Raw genomic sequence first — 22,224 nt, forward strand, 5'->3', positions numbered from 1 at the left:
TCCCTCCCCTCCCCTCCCCTCCCCTTCCCTTCCCTTCCCTTCCCTTCCCTTTCCTTTCTTTTCTTCTCTTTTGGGTGAGCAATGAGCTACTGCATGCTATGAGCAATATTTTATCCCTGTTGAATGATTTGAGAAAATTTATGTGGATGGGAGGAGATGGGGAAGGGCATAGGAAGGATTGGGTGGTGTGTGCACTGACAAAAAGCATGAGAAGGTTTTTAGCTGAAAAAATTCTTTCACAAGCCCCTCACTTAGTTTTCATTTGGATTAACCTCCTTATGAATTCAGGTTGGAAATGAGAAATGGAGTGAGAGAGGAGAAATGGTGGAGATTGGTGAAGAGAGAGAAAATGGGAGGTGGTGACAGGCAGTGGGTAACCAAAGACTATTGAGAAGGAACATGAAATTTCTTGTTTGTTTTTGTTCTTTAAAAACAGACTTTATTTTTTAGAGCAGCTTTAGGTTCACAGCAAAAAGTTCCCACATACCCCTTATCCCCTCACCCCCAATACACACATAGCCTCCTCCATGATATCAGTGCCCTGCACCAGAGAGGTATATTTGTTACAACTGATGAGCCTACATTGGCACATCATAAAGTCCCTAGTTTATGTTAGGGCAGGGACGTTAAATTTGTTTCAGCCAAAATCATATCCATCCTCAGTGCCTCCTTCTCTTCAGTCCTATATTTCTCATGTAAATCAGGGGTCCCCAGCCTCCAGGCTGCAGACCTGTAGTGGTCCTTGGCCTGTTAGGAACTGGGCCGCACGGCAGGAGGTGAGCGTCGGGTGAGTGAGCAAAGCTTCATCTGCCGCTCCCCATCGCTCCCCATCACTCGCGTTACCGCCTGAGCCACCCCCACCCCCACCCCCGATTCCGTGGAAAAATTGTCTTCCATGAAACTGGTGCCTGGTGTCAAAAAGGTTGTGGACCGCTGATGTGGAACTTGACTCAGGTCAAGTACCTCCAGAGCCTCCCCTGAGGGTACAGAGGGGCTCATGCATATCATTTTCCTTTTCATTGAGCCTTTCACATGGTTTTTCCTACAAAGTGATATAGGTGGCTTTTTAAAAATTATGAATTTATTTAAACTAAAAAAAGGACTCTTTCTTATTTGAAATATATATTGAATGACCCTTTCTCATTTGTTTACTAGGGTATTACTATTTTAAAATATGCACAAGCTCTTCATAAATAAAGATATCAACCTCGTCATATTTGCTATAAAAAATATCATCTTATTGATTTTTATCTTCTAATTATTTTACCTTTAATATACAGCCATTTAAAATTTTTGTTTAGCCACACATGGCTAGGTTTTTCCTTTGTGATTTTCTTAAAAAGTCCTCATCCTCCAGAGAGTTGGCGATGTTCAACTCAGTTTTGTTCCAAGTTTTCCCTATGGTTTGATAAAAACAAAACTTAGAACATTTTTGTAAGGTGTCATTTAAAATCAAGTTTTTAATCTATCTGGAACTTAGGTTGCTATATGACATGAGGTGCATCATGTACCATTTAATGCTACCTTGTAGTATATCTGTATCTTTGTGTCCTAGCTGAATTCTTTAAAAATAAAATTATCCAGAAGTAAAGTCTGGGTCAGATCTTGAGGACTTTTTTTTTGTTTTCTCCGAGGGCATTTTGATTGATCACTGTCTAGGGATAAAATCTATTTTGGGAATATAGAAAGCACATATTTGAATCTTGAATGGACTTGCTGCTTCAGCAAGAGTATGGAGGCTCAGGAAGCCTAGATTATGTGTATAGTATTAATAGAAAAATACAGTATTAATGAACGTGATTTTAAAAAAAAAAACATTGGAACTTTCTACTTACAATACCTACTGACCTCCCCAGTTCACCCTAAAGACTCAGATACATATGACCTTGCAGAATGACACTCTGTTGTGTAACTGAAGAAGCAGCACAAAATTCCTGGCCTTGTATGGTTGTTACGGTATAGAAGTGGCTGTCACCAGTAAGCAGGCAGAGCAGATTAAAAAAAAAACAAACCTGGTGTATGATGTTTAGTGATGCTAATGAGGAAAGAACTATAAAGTTGAATGTCCTACAAGCACATATCAAATAGCTGGAGGCCTAGAGTCCTTTTTGGTCTTGGAAAAACAGAGGCTGTCTGAGCAAGACCCTGGCTGATAGATGAGAAAGCCAAATAGGAGAATAGGTCCCAGTTCTTTTACTCCTTTGACATGAATTCTCAACCTGTAAATACTTTCTTTGTGTCTTTTTCTTTTTCCTTAAAGTTAAGAAGAGGAACAATTGAGCTTCCCTTTGTGATCTGCCAAAAAATAGGGCTATTTAAAATTAAAATCTGAAAAAATAATTTTTTTTTAAGGAATACTTCATATCTTTTTATTAAAACTGGTTTCTGGGTGAACACATTATTTATTTCAGCATCCTTTTATATTTGCTTAAAATACAGCATATAGTTTGCCTTCTTAGATGTATAGTTAAATACCTAGAAATGTTTTCTGACTAAAATTTGAATGTGTGGCATTAGGATAATATAATTATTTTTACTGTCAAGTGTAAACAAGCCTGTGGATAAAGTCAGAAAATCAATAGGTTTGCTTCTCACCTGGCTATCCAGGACTGCCCATCATTTGGTGAAAGTCATAGTTTATCAAATTCTAGGAGACAAAGAAATGCAAACCTCGAGATTCAACAACATATTATTCACTCAGTGTTGTTAATCTTGGGTATTGGTTTCATTTAGGAATTGTAACCATTTTCAGGATCACTAACTCAGTGAACATGTACTTATGATCATTTTCACTGTCATCTGAGTTTGCAGAGGAATATCATTTTTCAAAAGTTCAATATAGGAATATGGTGAAAGTGTCAAGGAAACCACTTAATTCATGAGTGGATGTACTTTGGCCATTTGCAAGCGGTACGCAGCAATTATTAAATGGTAGCCATCAAGGCATAAAGGATGTGAACCCAGGGATGAGTGGCCTATCCCAGAGAGCACTTTATTGTTTAGAAAGCTCTGATTAGAGGATACAGGAGATACTATGCTAGGGTAAATAAGTTATCCACTCAGTTTAGAATCTGCCTGAATTTAGCATGGTAGAATCTATCATCTTATGTAGGATATTCATGTTTTGTAATATTGTTCTCAAAGGTTAAGATTATACACTGGATTGCCTGGATATTATTTTAATTAAACCCCCTACTGCATTTGTTATGTTATGTTACAAATACATGTTTCACTTATTTACTTTTTCACCAGTGAGGCCCAGAAGTGTTTAATCTAATTGTGAGATTTTTTTTTAAAAAGGTGTAATAATAATGGTATTAAAATTTTTATTTCATACAGAATTTTATGATTTGCAGCATATTCTCATTTCTTCAGTAACTTAGGAAAGGAGTCGTTATGTTTTCCTGTTTGCTAAATGAATTTAGGTGGCTTCAGTCTTAAAAAAAACCTTTCAAGCATTAACAGCTTATTTAAGCCTTTTAACAACAGGCTACAGATGAAAATTAAAATAGAGATTGTTAATGGTTTCTATAGCAGTGCAGGGCAAATTTAAAAAAATTAAAACAAGTTTTTAAGTTTTTGCTCATGGTGTTGAATTTCTCCACAAAATAGTATTTTTTTCTTTGTTTTTTGTGTTTTCAATTTGCTACGGTTCATTGTGGGAATAATTTAAAAGATGTGTGTTATTATTATTCATGTCTTTATAGGCAATCCCTATTCAACAGAGAACAGGTCAGCTCGCTTCTGGAATTAGCTCACCACCTCTCCCCACAGATTATCTGGTTGAAATTAACAAAGTTTTACTTTCCATGGATGATGTTGAATTGTCACTTAATACTCCAGAACTAAGCTCTGTTGTCTATGAAGACTTCTCTTTTCAGGAAGATTCTCTGAAGGTAAATATCCAGACACTGCATTTGAATAGCTGCAGTTGATGTAGAAATAAAGCAAGGAATTTGTCATTGTGCCTACTTAGATTATCCATAACCTTTTACAGTTGTGCCAAGGAATTAATAATATGTATGAAAAATAAATTTTTCCTGTATCCACCAATGAAATACTGTCAAAATTTTTAATTTATTAAAAGTAGATATGGATTTTTAAGCGTGCACAGTTATTAATGCTTTACAACATCAGAGACTTTTTAAAATCAAACACGTGCACAAACCATATTCCTTTCTCGTAAACTTGATTGTCATTTGATGTAAAATGTTGACATTTATCTTGCCACCTATAACGATTTAAGATTGGCTAGTGGTTGGGTATGGAATGACATGTTGATTGTAAGTTAACTAGGGATCTGAAAGTTTTCAGTTAATTGACAAAACTAATATCAAGACTTTCATATAATTTGATTGCATTTATGTATCAAGTCACAATAAAATTGCTGATAGAGTTGATAGGTTTGATAGCTCATTTCTGTCATTTAAATTAGTATTATTAGGTATTTGAAAATATAATTTCTAGCTTCAAACACTTCATTACCTTTACAGAATGTTATTGAAGCTTTTTATATGTCCTGTACAAATGCCACTTTGAACATCTGTGAGGATTTTTTCCCCACCATTAGGATATTATGTAACATTCCTCATGCTTTGGCCAATACAGGGTATTATTTTTTTAAAAAGTTTCCAGTTTTGATAAGCAACAATTATGATGTCTCATTATTTTTAAGTAACTTATTCAATATAAATTTTTGGCCTCCTGTGAATCCATTCTTTTATCTCTTTGCTGGATTTTGTTAATGAATGACAATATATTCATAGACTATCAAAGACCAACTGGACAAACTTGGAGAGCAGATTGCAATCATTCATGAAAAACAACCAGATGTTATTCTCGAAGCTTCTGGACCTGAAGCCATTCAGATCCGGGATACACTTACTCAGTTGAATGCAAAATGGGACAGAATTAATAGAATGTACAATGATCGTAAAGGGTATGTTTAAATGAATATTTAATTTTTTAAAAAGGTCTATAAGTTCATTAAGATTAGTGAGGATATGTTTCAAATCCTTGTAATAGGCCCTGTTTAATAAATTGTGATGTAGTTCCTTAAAAAAGAATCAGCTCACATATATATGATCATTTGCAATGTAATATATAATATTTTAACAATTAAGGAAGCACTTTTATTTATTTGTTTTTATTGAAGTATAGTTGACTTACAATATTGGTTTCAGGTAAACAGTATAGTGATTCAATATTTTTACATTTTATGCACCATACGAAGTTATTACAATATTATTGACTATATTCCCTGCGCTGTACATTACAACCCTGTGACATATTTATTATATACTAGTAGTTTGTACCCCTTAATCCTTCTTCACATATGTCGCCCATTCCCCCTACCGCCTCCCCTCTGGCAATCACTAGTTTGTTCTCTGTATCTGTGAGTATTTTTCTGTTTTGTTATATTTGTTTCTTTTGTTTTTTAGGCTCTGCATATAAGTGAAAACATACAGTATTTGTCTTTCTCTGTCTGACCTATTTCACTTAGCATATACCCTCTTGGTCTATCCATGCTGTTGGAAATGGCAAGGTTTCATTCTTTTTATGCCTGAGTAATATTCTTATATATATCTTCTTTATCCATTCATGTGTCAATGGACATTTAAGTTGCTTCCATATCTTGGCTATTGTAAATAAAGCTGCTGTGAAAATGAGGGTGCAGATATCTTTTCAAGTTAGTGTTTTTGTTTCCTTTGGATCTATTCCCAGAGGTGGAATTGTTGGATCAGAGGGTAGTTATATTTTTAATTTTTTGAGGATCTTTTAGACTGTTTTCCATAGTGGTAATACCAATTTACATTCCCCCCCAGCAGTGTACAAGGGTTCCCTTTTCTCCACATCCACACCAGCACTTGTTATCTCTTGTCTTTTTGATGATGATCATTGCAACAGGTACAAGGTAATGTTTCATGGTGGTTTTAATTTGCATTTCCCTAATGACTAGTGATGTTGAGCATCTTTTCATGTGCCCATTGGCCTTTCGTATATGTTCTTTGGAGAAATGTCTTTTCAGGTCCTCTGCCCATTTTTTAATTGGATTATTTGATTTTTTGATACTGAGTTGTGTGAGTTCTTTATATATTTTTTGATATTAACCCCTTGTCAGACATATTGTTTGCAAGTATCTCCTCCCATTTGGTAGGTTGCCTTTTTATTTTATTGATGGTTTCCTTTGCTGTGCAAAAGCTTCTTAGTTTGATGTAGTCCCATTTGTATATTTTTGCTTTTGTTGCCCTTGCCTGAGGAGATATATCCCCCAAAATATTGCTAAGACCTATGTCAAAAAGCATACTGCTTGTGTTTTCTTCTAGGAGTTTTATGGCTTCAGGTCTTACACTTAAGTCTTTAATCCATTTTGAATTTACATTCATATATGGTGTGAGATAATGGTCTAGCTTCATTTTTTTACATGTACCTGTCCAGTTTCCACAACAGTGCTTATTGAAGAGATTGATAGTATATATAGAAAATTCTAAAGACTCCACCAAAAACTACTAGAACTAATAAATGAATTTAATAAAGTTGCAGTATACAAAATTAATGTACAGAAATCGGTTGCATTTCTATACCCTAATAACAAACTATCAGAAAGAGAACTTTAAGAAAAAAATCCCATTTGCAATCCTTTTGCATCTAAAAGAATGAAATACCTAAGAATAAATTTAATCAAGGAGGTGAAAGACCTGTACTCTGGAAACTATATGACATTGATAAAAGAAAGTGAAGACAACACAAATAAATGGAAAGGTATACTGTGTTCATGGATTGGAAGAATTAATACTGTTAAATGTCCATACTACCCATAGCAATCTACAGATTCGGTGCAATCACTGTCAAAACACCCATGTTATTTTTCAAAGAACTAGAACACATAATGCTAATATTTATATGGAACCACAAAAGACCCCGAATAGCCAAAGCAGTCTTGTGAAAGAAGAACAAAGCTGGAGGTATCATGGTCTCTGACTTCAAACTATATTACAAAGCTATAGTAATCATTACAGTATGGTACTGGCAGAAAAAGACATTTAGATCAATGGTATGGAATAGAGAGCCCAGAAGTAAACCCACGCACATACAATTAATCTACGACAAAGAAAGCAAACATATACAATGGAGAAAAGGAAGCACCTTTAATTTTTAGTATCTGAATAGTGTCCATTTTCTTTAAAAATCTTGAAAAGGGTTTTCAGTAATGTTCAGTTTCTCCACACACTTGATGATTAATGTGAGTGAAGAGCAGAGACAGCTACAGATAACTGGAATCCATATATAACCCCAAAGCCTTTTTAAAAAAAATAACCTTCAGTTTAATAGAATGTTTTTGAGCCTCCTTCTTTCTAGTTTTTGACCAGGCCTATTAACAGGTAGAAACAAAAATTGGTAAGACTTTTGATGGTAGCTGTGTATGTATGGAAAGTCAAGTATGATGTGAAATAGCTCAGTATAAATTACAGTGTAAGAGTAATGTTAACACAGAAAAATATACCGGAAAACCTTAGAGACATACACACAAAAATAGGCATGGTGCTCTTCATCTTCTTTTTTTTGTCTTAGCTTACATATTTCACGTGATTATGCAATCCTTGGAAAGGTAACATTTAATAATCTTTTGGTGTATTTCTTTGTATGGATTTTTAAAAACTTCTCTGTACATTTAGAGAATATCCTCTTACATACAGCTTTATGCATACTTCTGACTTTAATTAGGCTTGATTATTAGATGAAGACTAATTTGTTAAAAAATAATAACATTTTAAGGCTCTAGGTTGCATCACAGTATTGGTCGTTATAACTCTGCCAACAGCATATGTGAAAGTTTCCTTCTTACTGAACCCTTGTTAACACTGACAGATTTTTTTTTAGACCTTTGCCAGTTGTATAGTGATGGATTGCATCTCAGTATGATTTTCGTTTCTTTGATTATCAGCAAAATTTCAATATTTTTACATATGTTTATTGGCACCAGTGTTATTTCTTCTGTTAATGGGTAGGTCATGTTCTGTGCTTATTTTTCTATCATAGTATTATTATTTACTTCTTAATTTGCAAAAGCTTTTTTCTATATTAAGAATATTAACCATTCATATTTTTTGTTCATTGCTTAATTACTCACAGATTTCCATGTACCCTTTATCTTTGTTAATGGTGTTTTTTGACATATAGAAATTTTAATTTTCTATAATTATATCATGTCTTTTCCTTTGTAATTTCATTTTGTTTATATGCATATAAATTACCTTTTCGTTGTGAGAGTAATTAAATATTTATATATATTTAAAACAATTTTGCTTGGTTTAAAATTTACATGTAAAAACGAAACCATCTGAATTTTATTTTGATATGTATTTTGTTTTAAGTCTCCAGTTTGGTGGGTCTATACACCAACTCTTTTTTAAAAATTCTTTTCCATTAGCAATATAGTTCCCTGTGCTATAAAGTAGTACCTTGTTGTTTATTAATTCTATATATAATTGTTTGCATCTGCTAATCCCAAACTCACAACCCGTCCCTCCCCGCCTCCCCCTTGACAACCACAAGTCTGTTCTCTATGTCTGTAAATAGCAACTCTTTAGTAGCAAGAGTAGGGGCCATGCATCCCTACTTTTTAAACACTCCCCAGCTCACTTTTTTATGCAGCCTGAGTTAAGAAACACTAATCTGTTCTATTTTGCTGTGTTTTTCTTAAATAAACGACCAATTTTCTCTATATTTTTTGCTGAACAATTTAACTCTCCATTATTGTTGGTGATACTTCTTTACCATAAACTTAAAGGCATTTCAACTTCATATTTATTTAATTTTGCTAATTCTGCCTTCTCACACCATTAGTTTTAGTCTAATTTTAGTCTAATACCATAACGTTTTCATTTTTAAAGCATTATTAATTTTTTCATTCAGCACAGTACATTTTCTCTAATTATTCTAACATTAAAATTCATATTCTTTTTCTGTATTTATTATTCCAGTAAAATTTTAGTCATCTCAATCAATTTTTGAAAAAATGATGAATTTGAAATGTAGTCTTTCACTCATTTGGGTCCTTTTCTGTGTCCTCAGTAAGATTTTTAAGATTTGTCAGCATCTTTCTCCCCAGGACTATTACTTGGTAGTTTTGTGCTTTTCTTATTGTTGGTTAGTGTAGAGTTGATGTATGGTAGCTTATTTCTGTATTTTCTGCACTGCATGTGTTTGTGCGTGTGTGTGTGTGTGCGCGTGTGCGTGTGAGTGTATGCCTGTGAGTATGGGTATAAATTTGATTTTCTTGGCCTTTCTTAGTATACTGACACATCATTTGTATATAATGATAACTTTTCTTCTTTTTTTCAATTATCCTATTTGCATATAAGCATCTGGCTAATGTGGCAGAATTTCAAGAACGTTATGATTAGTAATGTTGATTGCAGATATTCATGCTATTTACTTGATTATAAAAATTTTAACTTTTTAGAAAATACTTTATTCCATAGTTTTTTTAAATTGAGCACAGAGCAGTATTCTCTTATGTTAGAAAAGTCTTCTCTATCACATTTTTATTTTATTATTTTGTTTTCTGTGTTTACTAGATTTCACTTGCTAGGAGGTTGTCTCTCTTATTTTCTTTAGCCCAGCACTTGGATGTATTAGTTGATTATGTTCTTATTCTTATTCCTAATTTTTATTTAGTTTTTCTCTTCCAACCTTGGTAACCTATCCTAAAATGTTTATTTTTCCTCATTCCTATGTGCCCACTTTTACAAGCAACAAGTGAGCACTCCTTTCTATTCTTTTCTTTTCATAGAACATCGAGGCAATGGCAAATATCCTGTGCTTTCATAACTGTTATCGGTCATAATGACACCTGGGTGACCACCAAGTCATTTGTCTATGCCAGGTCTCTGTGCTGTTTTGCTTATAAAATTTTTAAAGGATTGTTGGCCTGTGGTAAAAGATAAATACCGTGAAAATAAACAGGTATCTTTCTTTGAGAAGTCCCTTATGCCTCCTTTGTAATGGTTCATGTCATTAGCTTTCATATTTTTCCTTAATAAGTAATTTTAGAACCATCTTAGACGAACAGTGGAACAGTGGAGAAATAAGTCAGTTATTTCTTCCTTCTCATCTTAGATCCTTGGATCTTTGTGTATCTTCTCTCCTAAGAATGTCTTCCCAGAAATTTATCCTCTGCATCTTCTTTGTGCCTCTCACTGCTGTGTGGACAAAGTTCAGACTTCTTATCTTGAGCTTAGAAGCTTTTTAACAGTGTTCTCCAGTTGGCCTAATTTCTAATACCATATACGTACTTGCTCAAAAACAAGTTTTCTTCACTCATTTCACATAAACTTGATTAAAATTTCCTTTACTTCTTTACCTTCCTAGCTTTCTGATTCTTACTCAGAATTCCATCTTTTACCAGGAATAGTTTTCCTTCTTAATTTAATCAGTCATTCTTTTTCCATCATTTAAAACGTGTTTAAAACTGAGTTTCATCATAGAAGACTTCACCCATCCACCTACCTATGTATACCTATACCTATCTATCCGTGAACCATTCATTTAATGAATATTTATTGAGTGCCGACTAATGAAGATTGTCTTAATATATTCTCTTAGTGTTTTGTTTGAAGTGCTCTTATTTTCATTATGCCCAATAGAACATTGCTTCCCTGTGGGCACTCAACAAATATTAATGGAATTTTTATTCAGTGATTTTCATGGAAGAAGGAAACATAAAGATTATTTAGGAGTTAGCGATGTCAGGGACCATTTTATTATTTTTTAAAATAATAATATTATCTTTTTATTATATAAACATTTTAGTAGAACCATTAAAATTTCAGAGATCTCTTCTAAACTTCTCCTGGTACCACTACTCTAAACAAAGAGGCAGAGGGAAATTCTTTAGGATCCCAATCCAACAGAGCTTTTCTTTTTTACACTTATATGTTCCAAATATGACAAGCACTGGAGTTTGGCTTTATCTCATTTCTAAAGGAGTTATGTTTGAATAGAAGTCTTGATAGTCTTTGTTTCATTGCCTAACCTGAGCTTTGCAGGCACTCCCATCCTGTGCTGTGTTCAGGTCAATGGGACACACTGGATTAGTCCCTGCACAGAGTATGTTAGTCTGCTAGGGCAACCATAATAAGATACCACAGACAAGGTGGCTTAAACAACAGACGTTTATTTTCTGTCAGTTCTGGAGGCTGGTACTAGAAGAGTTAGTTTTCGGTAAGGCTTCTCTTACTGGCTTGCAGATGGCCACCTTCTCACAGTATCCTTACCTTACATGGCCTTTCCTCTGTGCTCTTGCAAAGAGAGAGAGAGACAGAGAGGCAGAAAGAGGCAGACATAGAGAGAGATATCTCTTGTGTTTCTCCCTCTTATTAGGACAGCAGTCCTATGGGATTAATGACCCACCTGAACTCATTTAACCTTACCTCCCTAAACACCCTGTCTCCAATATAGTCATGTTGGGGGTTAGGGCTTCAACATATGAATTAGGGGGGATGCAATTCAGTCCATAACACAGAGATAATAGACTGCAAGGAAATTTTTTTTTAACATCTTTATTGGAATAAAATTGCTTTACAATGGTGTGTTAGTTTCTGCTTTATAACAAAGTGAATCAGCTATACATATACATATATCCCCATATCTCCTCCCTCTTGCGTCTCCCTCACACCCTCCCTATCCCACCCCTCTAGGTGGTCACAAAGCACCAAGCTGATATCCCTGTGCTATGCGGCTGCTTCCCACTAGCTAGCTATTTTACATTTGGTAGTGTATATATGTCAGTGCCACTCTCTCACTTCGTCCCAGCTTACCCTTCCCCCTCCCCGTATCCTCAAGTCCATTCTCTACGTCTGCGTCTTTATTCCTGTCCTGCCCCTAGGTTCTTCAGAACCTTTTTTTTTTTAGATTCCATGTATATGTGTTAGCATATGGTATTTTTCTCTTTCTGACTTACTTCACTCTGTGTGACAGACTCTAGATCCATCCACCTCACTACAAATAACTCAATTTTTTATGGCTGAATAATATTCCATTGTATATATGTGCCACATCTTCTTTATCCATTCATCTGTCGATGGACACTTAGGTTGCTTCCATGTCCTGGCTATTGTAAATAGAGCTGCAATGAACATAGTGGTACATGACTCTTTTTGAATTATGGTTTTCTCCAGGTATATGCCCAGTAGTGGGATTGCTGGGTCGTATGGTAGTTCTATTTTTAGTTTTTTAAGGACCCTCCATACTGTTCTCCATAGTGGCTGTATCAATTTACATTCCCACCAACAGTATACTGCAAGGAAATTTTGAAGTGTTTTGGCCTTTTGGGTTTTGTTCTAGCTGGGAACTAAGTGTTCTGGAAGTAAAACACGCTATTTTTTTCCTAAGAGAATAGAGTAATTAATCATATTTTACACTTCATGGTGTTTGAAATGTTAAGTGTTTAAAGTTGGGTGGGTTAGCATGCCTGCAGCTAATCTATCTTGATTTTCCAAGCCAGAGAAGGCTGTCTTTTCAGTTAAAACGCTGCCTAGTGTATGTGTATGTGTGCACGAATATGGGGGGTGGGGTGGTGTATGCAGATTGCTTTGCTCTTGGTATGATGCATGTTTCTCTAAGAGGAATCATTAACTGTAATCCACTACGGAAACTGGTCTTAAAGAGCAGTGAGCTGTGAATTCACTCATTTTGAGGCTTTCAGTTTAAATGAGGTTTGAATTTTCATTTTAGAAAATTGCTTCTAGACGGTCCTGGAAAGTTGGGAAACCTATTTTATTTTGTTTGTTGTCCTCTAGTTATTTTGATAGGGCTGTGGAAGAATGGAGACAGTTCCATTGTGACCTCAATGACCTCACACAGTGGATAACGGAAGCTGAAGAGTTGCTGGCTGATACTTTTGCTCCAGATGGTGGCCTGGACTTAGAGAAAGCCAGGATACATCAGCAGGTGAGTGCTTTCTGTCAGAGAATGAGGATCTGCTAAAAAAGGTGGCATATTTATTTTGTATGTGCCATTTAAGACAGATTTTGAAAGTAGGGGCTCACTATATTAATTTTTCGGGAGTATATAGACAACCCATAATTTTTGTTCCAGTTCTAGTTTCCAGTTTTAAAGGTTTAAGAGAAAATGGTTATTTCAATTTTTAATTAGGATTTTAAAGAAATTTAAATAAAAAAATACTCTTTAGTGGAATATGTGAAAAACAATTTTATTTTAAAAATTTTATGTTTAGAATAACACTTGTAAAATTTTGTACTCAAGACTGCATCAAGGCCAGAACGATATCTGCATACCTCACCTCTGTTTTCTATACTTAAACACTTAGGCATCTTATGTTTCTTTGTATCATTGATCATTGTGATAAAAGTATATTATTCTTGAGCTATATCAGGACAGCTGCTCATGTAAGTCTAATTCAGTCTTGGGAAAATATAACACAATAGCTAAATCAGTTCTGCTGATAATAATGGGTTGTTAAAAATAATGGTTGAAAGCAAGCAACATTTCAATTTACCATTGTTGAAAATATTTTCTCTTTTATAAAATTTTTAAAATATATTTTATGTAGAAGGCTTCTGAGGAGTTAGAAAATGCTTTTATTTTTCTCATAAATATGTTAATGCATTTTTTCTTATTTTTAGAGTTACAGAGAAGTGCTTAAATTTGACTTTAAAATATCCTTTCTTAATCCGTTGCTTAAAAATTTACAGACCAGTGAAGCAATGTCTCAGTAAAATGCACATTGAGGGTTACTTATATATGGTAGGACGTAATGGTATATAGGGGTAGAGGGTTTAAAATTTTTTTAAGAGACACTTTCCAGCACGTGTATAGGAGATAGGCAATTCACTTCAATCAAACATGATTGACGCTTATGCGTCAATGTAAACAGCAGGGATTTATGTTATTAGGCTGTCCTCTTCCACTCTATCTTGCCTGATGACGTTCATGAGAGTGGGTTAGATTTCAAAATAGATTTCATTTAATGTGTTCAATGAAATGTAATTGAAGTGTTAAAAATGCCTTTTTCATATACGTAAAATATCCTTCCAGGGCTTTGTTTCTCTAACACTTAAATTGACACCACACCAATGGTTCCTGGGTGGATTCATTACCTCAGAACAGTTTAGTTTAGAAGTGGAGTTAATCTTGAGTTGTTCTCTGTCACAGGAGCTCGAGGAGGGCATCGGCAGCCACCAGCCCAGTTTTGCAGCACTGAACAGAACTGGGGATGGGATTGTACAGAAACTCTCCCCAACAGATGGAAGCTTCTTGAAGGACAAGCTGGCAGGTTTAAACCAACGCTGGGGTGCGATCGCTGCAGAAGTGAAGGATCGGCGGCCAAGGTGATTTAGCCGTGATAATTCGAGGGCATGGGGGGAAGGTATTTGGGCAGAGCCTTTTGAGATACGACCCAATGAGTTCCAGGTTCTTTTATTGTCTGATGTTAATACAATAGGAGTTTTATTGACATTTAAGACCTCCAATGTCCATGTTCTGTATTTTTAGGACATTGTCTCTTTCTGTGTCTTTAGGCTGTCTGTAGTCTTACTTTTCTACTCAGATATCATGCATGTCAAAAAAACCCTTTATTTCTCTTTTTCCTGTTTATTATGACATGGCGACTATGTGGCAGAAACTTGAAGTAGGTGGAGGAACACTCTTGACTCCCAGTCTGAAGATCTGGATTCAGGGTCAGGCCTCTCCCTCACTCGTTTCCTGACTAGGCCTCCGGGTCTTCATGAGTAATCCCTCTCACTCGGTAGTTCTTGTTGTGAAGGGTGTCCTACACCTTATATGTCAGTGCTGAGCACATAGTACAGTTCCTCATTTATGTGCCATAATAAATATAATGTATCGTTGTGCGTTTTTATGTCAGATTATGTTACAATGCCCCAGATTTTATTAGGGTGTCTTCTGATTACAAACACGTTTGATTACCAGTGAATATAATACTCAACATTACACATATTATTTTATATATTACTGTACAGTTATTTGAAGTTATGTTTTGAGACAATTTTTAATGGATGGTTCCTACTTAATACATTTCATCTCATTAATGGCCTTTTTTGGGGGGAGCGGGTTAATGATAGTTTCGGGTTAAAAAGTCCCAGGTAATCTTTTTCCTGCTAATTTTAACTCTTAAAAAAGGTGGCATATTTATTTAGTGTGCTCCATTTAAGACAGATTTTGAAAGTAGGGGCTCACTATATTAATTTTTCGGGAGTATATAGACAACCCGTAATTTTTGTTCCAGTTCTAGTCTCCAGTTTTAAAGGTTTAAGAGAAAATGGTGGTAATTTAGTGATAAGCTATTGTTATGTTAAAGGCTAATCTAATACTTTATCAAGTATATAGTATGACATAAAATATTGAACTTTGAATATTTGGCTTATGGCTGCTTTTTATAAAATAACATCATCTGTTATTTTGTGTGTTTTGGTAGGAGTCAAATCATAGTTTATGTGTCTTGGTTGAGAGGTTGCCATGTGGAAGAGACAGGGTTTGGCCTCATTTAATCGTCACAACTACTCTCTGAGGGAACTGTTCAGACCCATTGTACAGCTTTGGAAACTGAGGCTCAGAGAGTAGAGGTTAAGTAACTTGTCTAGGGACTCACAGAAAATTAGTGACAGTGCTAACTTATGCTCTTAAATACTACGCCTGTAAAACTTGGGAAGACCTCAGAGTTCGCTGGCCAAGTTTCCTCCCCTGTGAATGAAAACTAGGATATCTTCTTAGAGGAGTGTCATGAAGACTAAAGGAGACGGTGTTTGTAAAAAGTATTATTCTCTGACTATTCGTAGTAAACACGAATGACTAAGGAACTCAGAGAGACTAAGATAAAGAAAATGTTTAAAGGAAAAAATGATCTGATGTGATTAAATGACACATTATTAAGAAGACAGAGTGTTGTCACAGACACAGGGGTGATGGATTGTGGAATTGAGGCATCGCAGGGGAGGGATCCTGAAGCTGGTTTTGAAGCATTTACAGCAAATTTCCATAAATTCCCCTTACGGATGGTCTTGTAGGGAAAAGGCACAGAACAGACAAGGTGGGAGGCATTAAATAGTCTGGCCAGGTAAGAAATCTGTGAAGGTTGGATGGTGAGGAGGCTTCAGGGGACCAGGGGCAGGATTGGAAGCTGAGGTCCCATACGATTTATGTGCCATGGTAGTGAGTCGGCAGGGAGAGTCCTTCTAGCTTGAAAATGATCTCTCTCTCAGGTCTTAAGGAAAAAGATGTACCTGCTGGCATAGCATTAACAATAACTACAGGTATTCCCCTAATCAATTTCAAATGGCTCTCTGTGGAATGTGGTAATTATTGCTCCTGGGACTAACAAGGTGAAGCTAATACATGTTTTGCTCAATTTTTGGAAGAGAAAAGAATAATGAATCTCTTGTCCAGCATCTTGTATTTTAACTAAAACAATATTTGTTTTCATAAATTCATGTTTAACTTTACTTCAGGTTGTAATTTATCTCAAATTGGGGCCACCTTGCAATTTTATGGGCTTATTATGTGTACTGTTATCAGTCATTGAGAAACAACACACAGCTCAATTTATTTTTGTTTTGAGTGCCAGTCATTAAATATTTACACAGTTCAGCAACTTATGGTGTTATTCCTTAATGAGCAATTGTTACCTACTGTTTGAACGTGAATTTATAACTTGTTTTTACTTAGTGATAACATTTAAAATGTAGATTATATTTAGCTAGTTTGCAGATGAAAATTTTGTGTGACTCAAATACGTCTTATTGAAATTACTTGGTAATGTTAGTTTTCTTCATAGATATATTTTCAAAATACGAAATTAGTCATGATTATGAAACATTGGAAATTTAAATTACAACTTTTTTTTTTTGAAACACAAGGTCTATAGTAGTATTTGAGTTGTTTCCAAAGTTGTTATTTAAAGACTCTTCCATACAGAGGGTAAATTACCTGTTTTGGTACTGGTAGTCTAAACAATTTGTACTATTGCTTTATTTATTTATTTTTTTAAATCTTGAAGCAGTGTTCTCTCCTGATGGATACTTAAAAATGAAAACTTGTGATTTTGTAGTGATTGTCATTAATTTTTTTTTAATTGAAGAATAGTTTATTTATAATGTTGTATTGTGTGAGTCTCAGGTGTGCCACAAAGTGATTCAGTTTATATATATATATATTCTTTTTTATCGATAGATTCTTTTCCCTTATAGGTTATTACAAAATATTGAGCATAGTTCCCTGTGCTATACAATAGGTCCTTCTTGGTTATCTATTTTGTATATAGTATTGTGTATATGTTAATCCCAAACTCCTATTTTATTCCTCCCCCCTTTCCCTTATCAGTTTTTTAAACATTAAAATAGTTTATTTGTGATTAAAAAGAAAAAGTCATAGCCATAAAAAATGTAAATTCTTATTAGGGATGACATAATGTAATTCATTTAAAAAATTGCTTTCTATTTTTAAACCAGCAGCTAATAGCAGCAGCTATAAAAATGATACCACCACCAAGCTCTAAATAGCTTTCAAACTCTTTCTTAAAAATACATAATCTTGTTTGTCATATGAGTTCTAGTCATATTCTCATCTTTTGACAGATGGTTTATATAATTATAAATGTTATTCTTATAACATTAAAAAGATGTAATTGAGGCAGTTTTTTTTATATTCATATGACTATTTGTTTCCTTATAGCCTTTAAAACTTTGACTTTGTTTTTTCTAGATTTTTTTTTAGAACTTAGTGCTTTATTCAAATATAATACTTATTTTAATGAGCTAATCAAATTTCTGTTTTTTCTTGTCTTTCTTGTAAAAGAAAAGAAAATTTGTAAAAATTTCCCATTCTCAGTATCTTGCCTTGTTCTTTCTTTCCTATGAATAAAGTAGAGTAATAGTTGCAGCCTAACGTGAATAATATGTCATATAATGATACTTTTCTATATCCATGGAGTACTCATAAAGAATTATGTATTTTTCCTTAATTATTTTAGATAAAGACATTTTTCATGTTTTCTTTTTAAAACCTCCATTATGTTGTACAGTGGTATCTAGCTTAAAATAAGTCCTTTGTATTAAATTTCTATATAGGTTTTCACTATGAGAGAAGACAACATTATTTAGTTTTAATGTTTTTTAATTTAATGAAGGAAGAAATCTTATTCTTATGTTTGCAAATAATCTTTGGTATTGCGGAACATATGTATTACTATTAACACTCATTTACGAATACATATTAAAATAATTAATACATATTACAATAATTATTTTGTGTGTATGACATATTTAGTCAGAATATCTAATGCAAATATATAATGTTCTAGTTAACTGGATATTTTTTCTCAGTATTTTTCAATAATATAATCTTTTAGGTTAAAAGGAGAAAGTAAGCAGGTGATGGATTATAGAAAAAGACTAGATGAGATTATCTGTTGGTTAACAAAGGCCGAGAATGCTGTGCAAAAAAGATCAACCACTGAGCTGGAAGAAAACCTGCAAGAATTAACGGTAAGTGGTTTATTTGTCTCTATATTTGCCAGTGCTTTTTGATGCATGAATATTTTCACTGCAAATAAGATACTGCATGACTGAAGAAGAAAAGGGGAAGAAACTTTGTCCTTTGTGGTAAATGTGGTGAACTTTAAAGAGGAATATCTTTTTTTTTTTTTAATTTTAATTTTAAAAAGCAGCTGTCATTTTATTCTTGCAGTGGTAAGGCTTCACACACATAAAAGTAATAAGTCATGTGGTCTCAGTATTGGACCAAAGGTTTTTGGAATATTTTAAACAGACATCATCATTTTAGAATATAATAATGCTGGGAAGTATAGGTTTTTGCTTTGGGACTTAGAAGATAATTACTGATTACTATCTATAAAACTTGAGTCCTACAAGAAGACTCAAAGTGAGTTGAGAGTAACTCACTGCAGCTTACTATGGACTTAGTGTCACGGTTGTATTAATCAAATTTTCTTTGTTGATCTGCAACCAGCAAGAATTGTATATAGTTGTATAGGTATACAACATATAAAAATACATAAAAGTATATAGATATGTTCATATACCCAAATATCCATACATTTTTATATCCACAAATTTTATATTTTTGTGCTAAGAATTAAAGTACTTGTAGTAGAACAATAAGCATAATGTGCTCACATTTTTACTAAACAAAAAAAATTGTGTGTGAGTGTGGATACACACATCTGTGTGCAACAAAGTATACCTAAAAGGATACCCACTAATCTGATAAGAGATTTTTTCTAAAGGAGTATGACTGAGGTATTGTGGGAAAGAAACTTTTAATACTGATGAAAAATACATGGCAAACAATTATTAAGTTTTCTTTTCAAAATGTGACAAATATCTAACAAACTTGCTCCTGTCTTATCTAAAAATTTCAATAGTTTTCTTGGAATATGCCTTTTGTAAACAATTTGGGGGCAGTCACAGGGGATGGGACAGTATATTAGGGTAGGTAGAGATAAGGTAGAGATGCATGCATAAAATGCTCCTGTTGTTTCTGGGGTTTTTTTGGCCTTTCATTAGAATAGATATAATTTTATTAGCAAAGAACAGAATGTTAAATTGTCGATGTAAATATGATATAATATGACCCTGTTAAGAGACAGGGGGTCAGGGGTAGTAGTTCATGTACACACAATGCACACTGAAGGTGGGAGGTCATTCCCAAATTAGTTACAGTTTGTTAAGATAAGTTCAGGCTTCTTAGAAGTTTATTTCCATTTAAGAAATTAAAGGTCCACATTTATAGGAGTACAATAAGTTGCTGACATACGAAGGAGTTCCGTTCCGAGAGCTCATTTGTAAGTCCAATTTGTTTGTAAGTCCAACAAAGTTAGCCTAGGTACCCAACTAACACAATTAGCTATATAATATTGTACTGAAATAGGTTTATAATACTTTTCACACAGATAATATGTACATAAAAAACAAACACAAAAAATAAAGAAAACACTTTTAATCTTTACAGTCCAGTACCTTGAAAAGTACAGTAGTCCAGTACAACAGCTGGCACACAGGGGCTGGCACGCATGTTCGCATCTTTGAAAGTTCGCAACTTGAAGGTTCATGTGTAGGGAACTTGCTGTATTTCCCAAAGAGATTCCTAATACAGTTCTTGATCTTTTCCTGGTATGACAACCTTTTAACCATACCCCTCTTCTGACTCCTTCAGGACTTAATCCAGGAGATGGATGATCAAGCTGAAAAACTCAAATGGCTGAATAGAACTGAATTAGAACTGCTTTCAGATAAAAGTCTGAGTTTACATGAAAGAGAAAAAATTTCAGAAAGCTTGAGAACTGTAAATTCGACATGGAATAAGGTGTGTGTTAAGAATTACTGCGACACCTTCCTCATGTTTACTGATTTTGTTGTTAAAGAAGTGGAACCAGGCAACTGTTTTACCTTTAAGTATACCCAAATATGGGCACATTTTATTAATGCTTACTAATATTGATAATTATATTTTTTTCATCTGTCATGGATGGAAGCATATGTTCTCAAAGAATACTTATTTTACATGGAATTTTTTTGGCCTAGGAGATTTATACATTATATACTATATTAAATAATGAGTATATATTAGAATTAGGCAATAGAGTGCTAATAATTATACTCTGAAAATGAAAGCATTAAAATAACTTTGTGCTGTTGCATGTGAGTTTTCACATACGTAGATTTATTTTTAATGGTTTTATTCATTCAACACGTATTTACTAGGTTCCACGTGGGATGTAATGGTATGTGGCTACAAATATGACTAAGATAAAGTCCTTTCTCTCATACTGTTACTTTTTTTGCAGTTGAAACAGAGGTAGATAAAGTAATAGATTTCTGTATATTTTGGCTTGGGTACATACCATAACAGAGTGTGAGGTCTGTCTGGGGCATTGAATGGATATGTTTCTGCCCTGGTTTGAATAGGTCCCATATCAGTCATTTTCCTACCTCTCTATCCTTTTAAAATGATAGCACTCATTCTATATCTAATGATTTAGGTGCTTTATTGATCTAGCCTCTCTGCTTGAGAATTACCGTCTTGATGAGTTACTGTTACTGATGACTCACACATCTGTATCTCTGGCCTGGACTCTCTCATTATCTAGACTTCATCACAGCTGCCTGTTCGGCATCTTCACTTCAGTGTCTAATAGGTATCTCAGACTAACATACAAAGTCAAACTCCTGATCTCCACCTCCCTCCTGTGCCTTAGTATACTTCTCCCACCTCAGTTACTGGTAATTACATCCTTATTGTGTTTTATGCCAAAAACCCTGGACTCAGTCTTATGACATGTGAATTATATCTCAATTAAAAACAAACAAACACGTAAACCTTGGAGTCACTATCATCAGCTTCTCCTTCAAAATACCTGTCTCTTTGATGGATGGTTTGAATGGATGGCTAGATGACTAGATACATGATAAGGCAAATACAGCAAAATTTTAACAATTGTACATATTGAGTGGCACATGGGTGTTCCTTGGGCAATTCTTTCGGCTTTTCTTAGGTTTGCGAAACTTCATAAATTTGAGCATTTCTCACTACCCCGTGGCCACTAAGTTGTTTCAAGCCACCGTCATCTCTTGTTGTATGATTCCTACAATGGCCACTTCACTACTCTTCCTGTTTCCTCCTTTTCCCTTTGTCAGTCTCTTCTCAAGAAAGCAGCCAAAGTATTTGTTAAAACATAACTCAGGGGCTTCCCTGGTGGCACAGTGGTTGGGAGTCCGCCTGCTGATGCAGGGGACGCAGGTTCGTGCCCTGGTCCGGGAAGATCCCATGTGCCGTGGAGCGGCTGGGCCTGTGAGCCATGGCTGCTGGGCCTGCGCGTCTGGAACCTGTGCTCCGCAACGGGAGAGGCCACAATAGTGAGAGGCCCGCGTACTACAGGAAAAAAAAAACCCAAAACCCCCCCATAACTCAGTTTAAGTAACTCCCCTGAACAAAGCCTGCTAATGGTATCCATCACATTCAGAGTAAAGGCCAAAGTCCTCACTGTGACTTATTAGGTTCATCATGTTCTGGCTTCCTGTTATCTCTCTGACTTCATCTGCTACTCTCTCTCCCTGTGCTGCTTTCCAGACTTGTTGGCCCTGTGTCAAACATGCCAGACTCAGCGTGTGCATATTCAATCAGAGCACATGTATTTATTTAACACAGAGGATGTCAATGGGTATTGTG

The 22,224-nt window shown here is 34.7% G+C and overlaps 1 protein-coding gene across 8 annotated transcripts in view; it reads left to right on the plus strand.

The window, feature by feature from the left end:
* The window catches only part of UTRN (utrophin), a 550,217-nt gene that overhangs the window by 262,475 nt on the left and 265,518 nt on the right, over nucleotides 1–22,224 (plus strand). For all 8 annotated transcript variants that reach the window (XM_024747877.1, XM_024747875.1, XM_024747874.1 and 5 more), the window contains 6 exons: nucleotides 3,708–3,896; nucleotides 4,767–4,939; nucleotides 12,804–12,954; nucleotides 14,179–14,354; nucleotides 18,386–18,521; nucleotides 20,212–20,361. In XM_024747877.1, coding sequence (XP_024603645.1) covers nucleotides 3,708–3,896; nucleotides 4,767–4,939; nucleotides 12,804–12,954; nucleotides 14,179–14,354; nucleotides 18,386–18,521; nucleotides 20,212–20,361 — 975 coding nt within the window. The remainder of the gene's footprint in view (nucleotides 1–3,707; nucleotides 3,897–4,766; nucleotides 4,940–12,803; nucleotides 12,955–14,178; nucleotides 14,355–18,385; nucleotides 18,522–20,211; nucleotides 20,362–22,224) is intronic.

Source organism: Neophocaena asiaeorientalis, unplaced genomic scaffold (assembly GCF_003031525.2).
Source record: "Neophocaena asiaeorientalis asiaeorientalis breed wild unplaced genomic scaffold, Neophocaena_asiaeorientalis_V1.1 scaffold123, whole genome shotgun sequence".
NCBI lineage: Eukaryota > Metazoa > Chordata > Mammalia > Artiodactyla > Phocoenidae > Neophocaena > Neophocaena asiaeorientalis.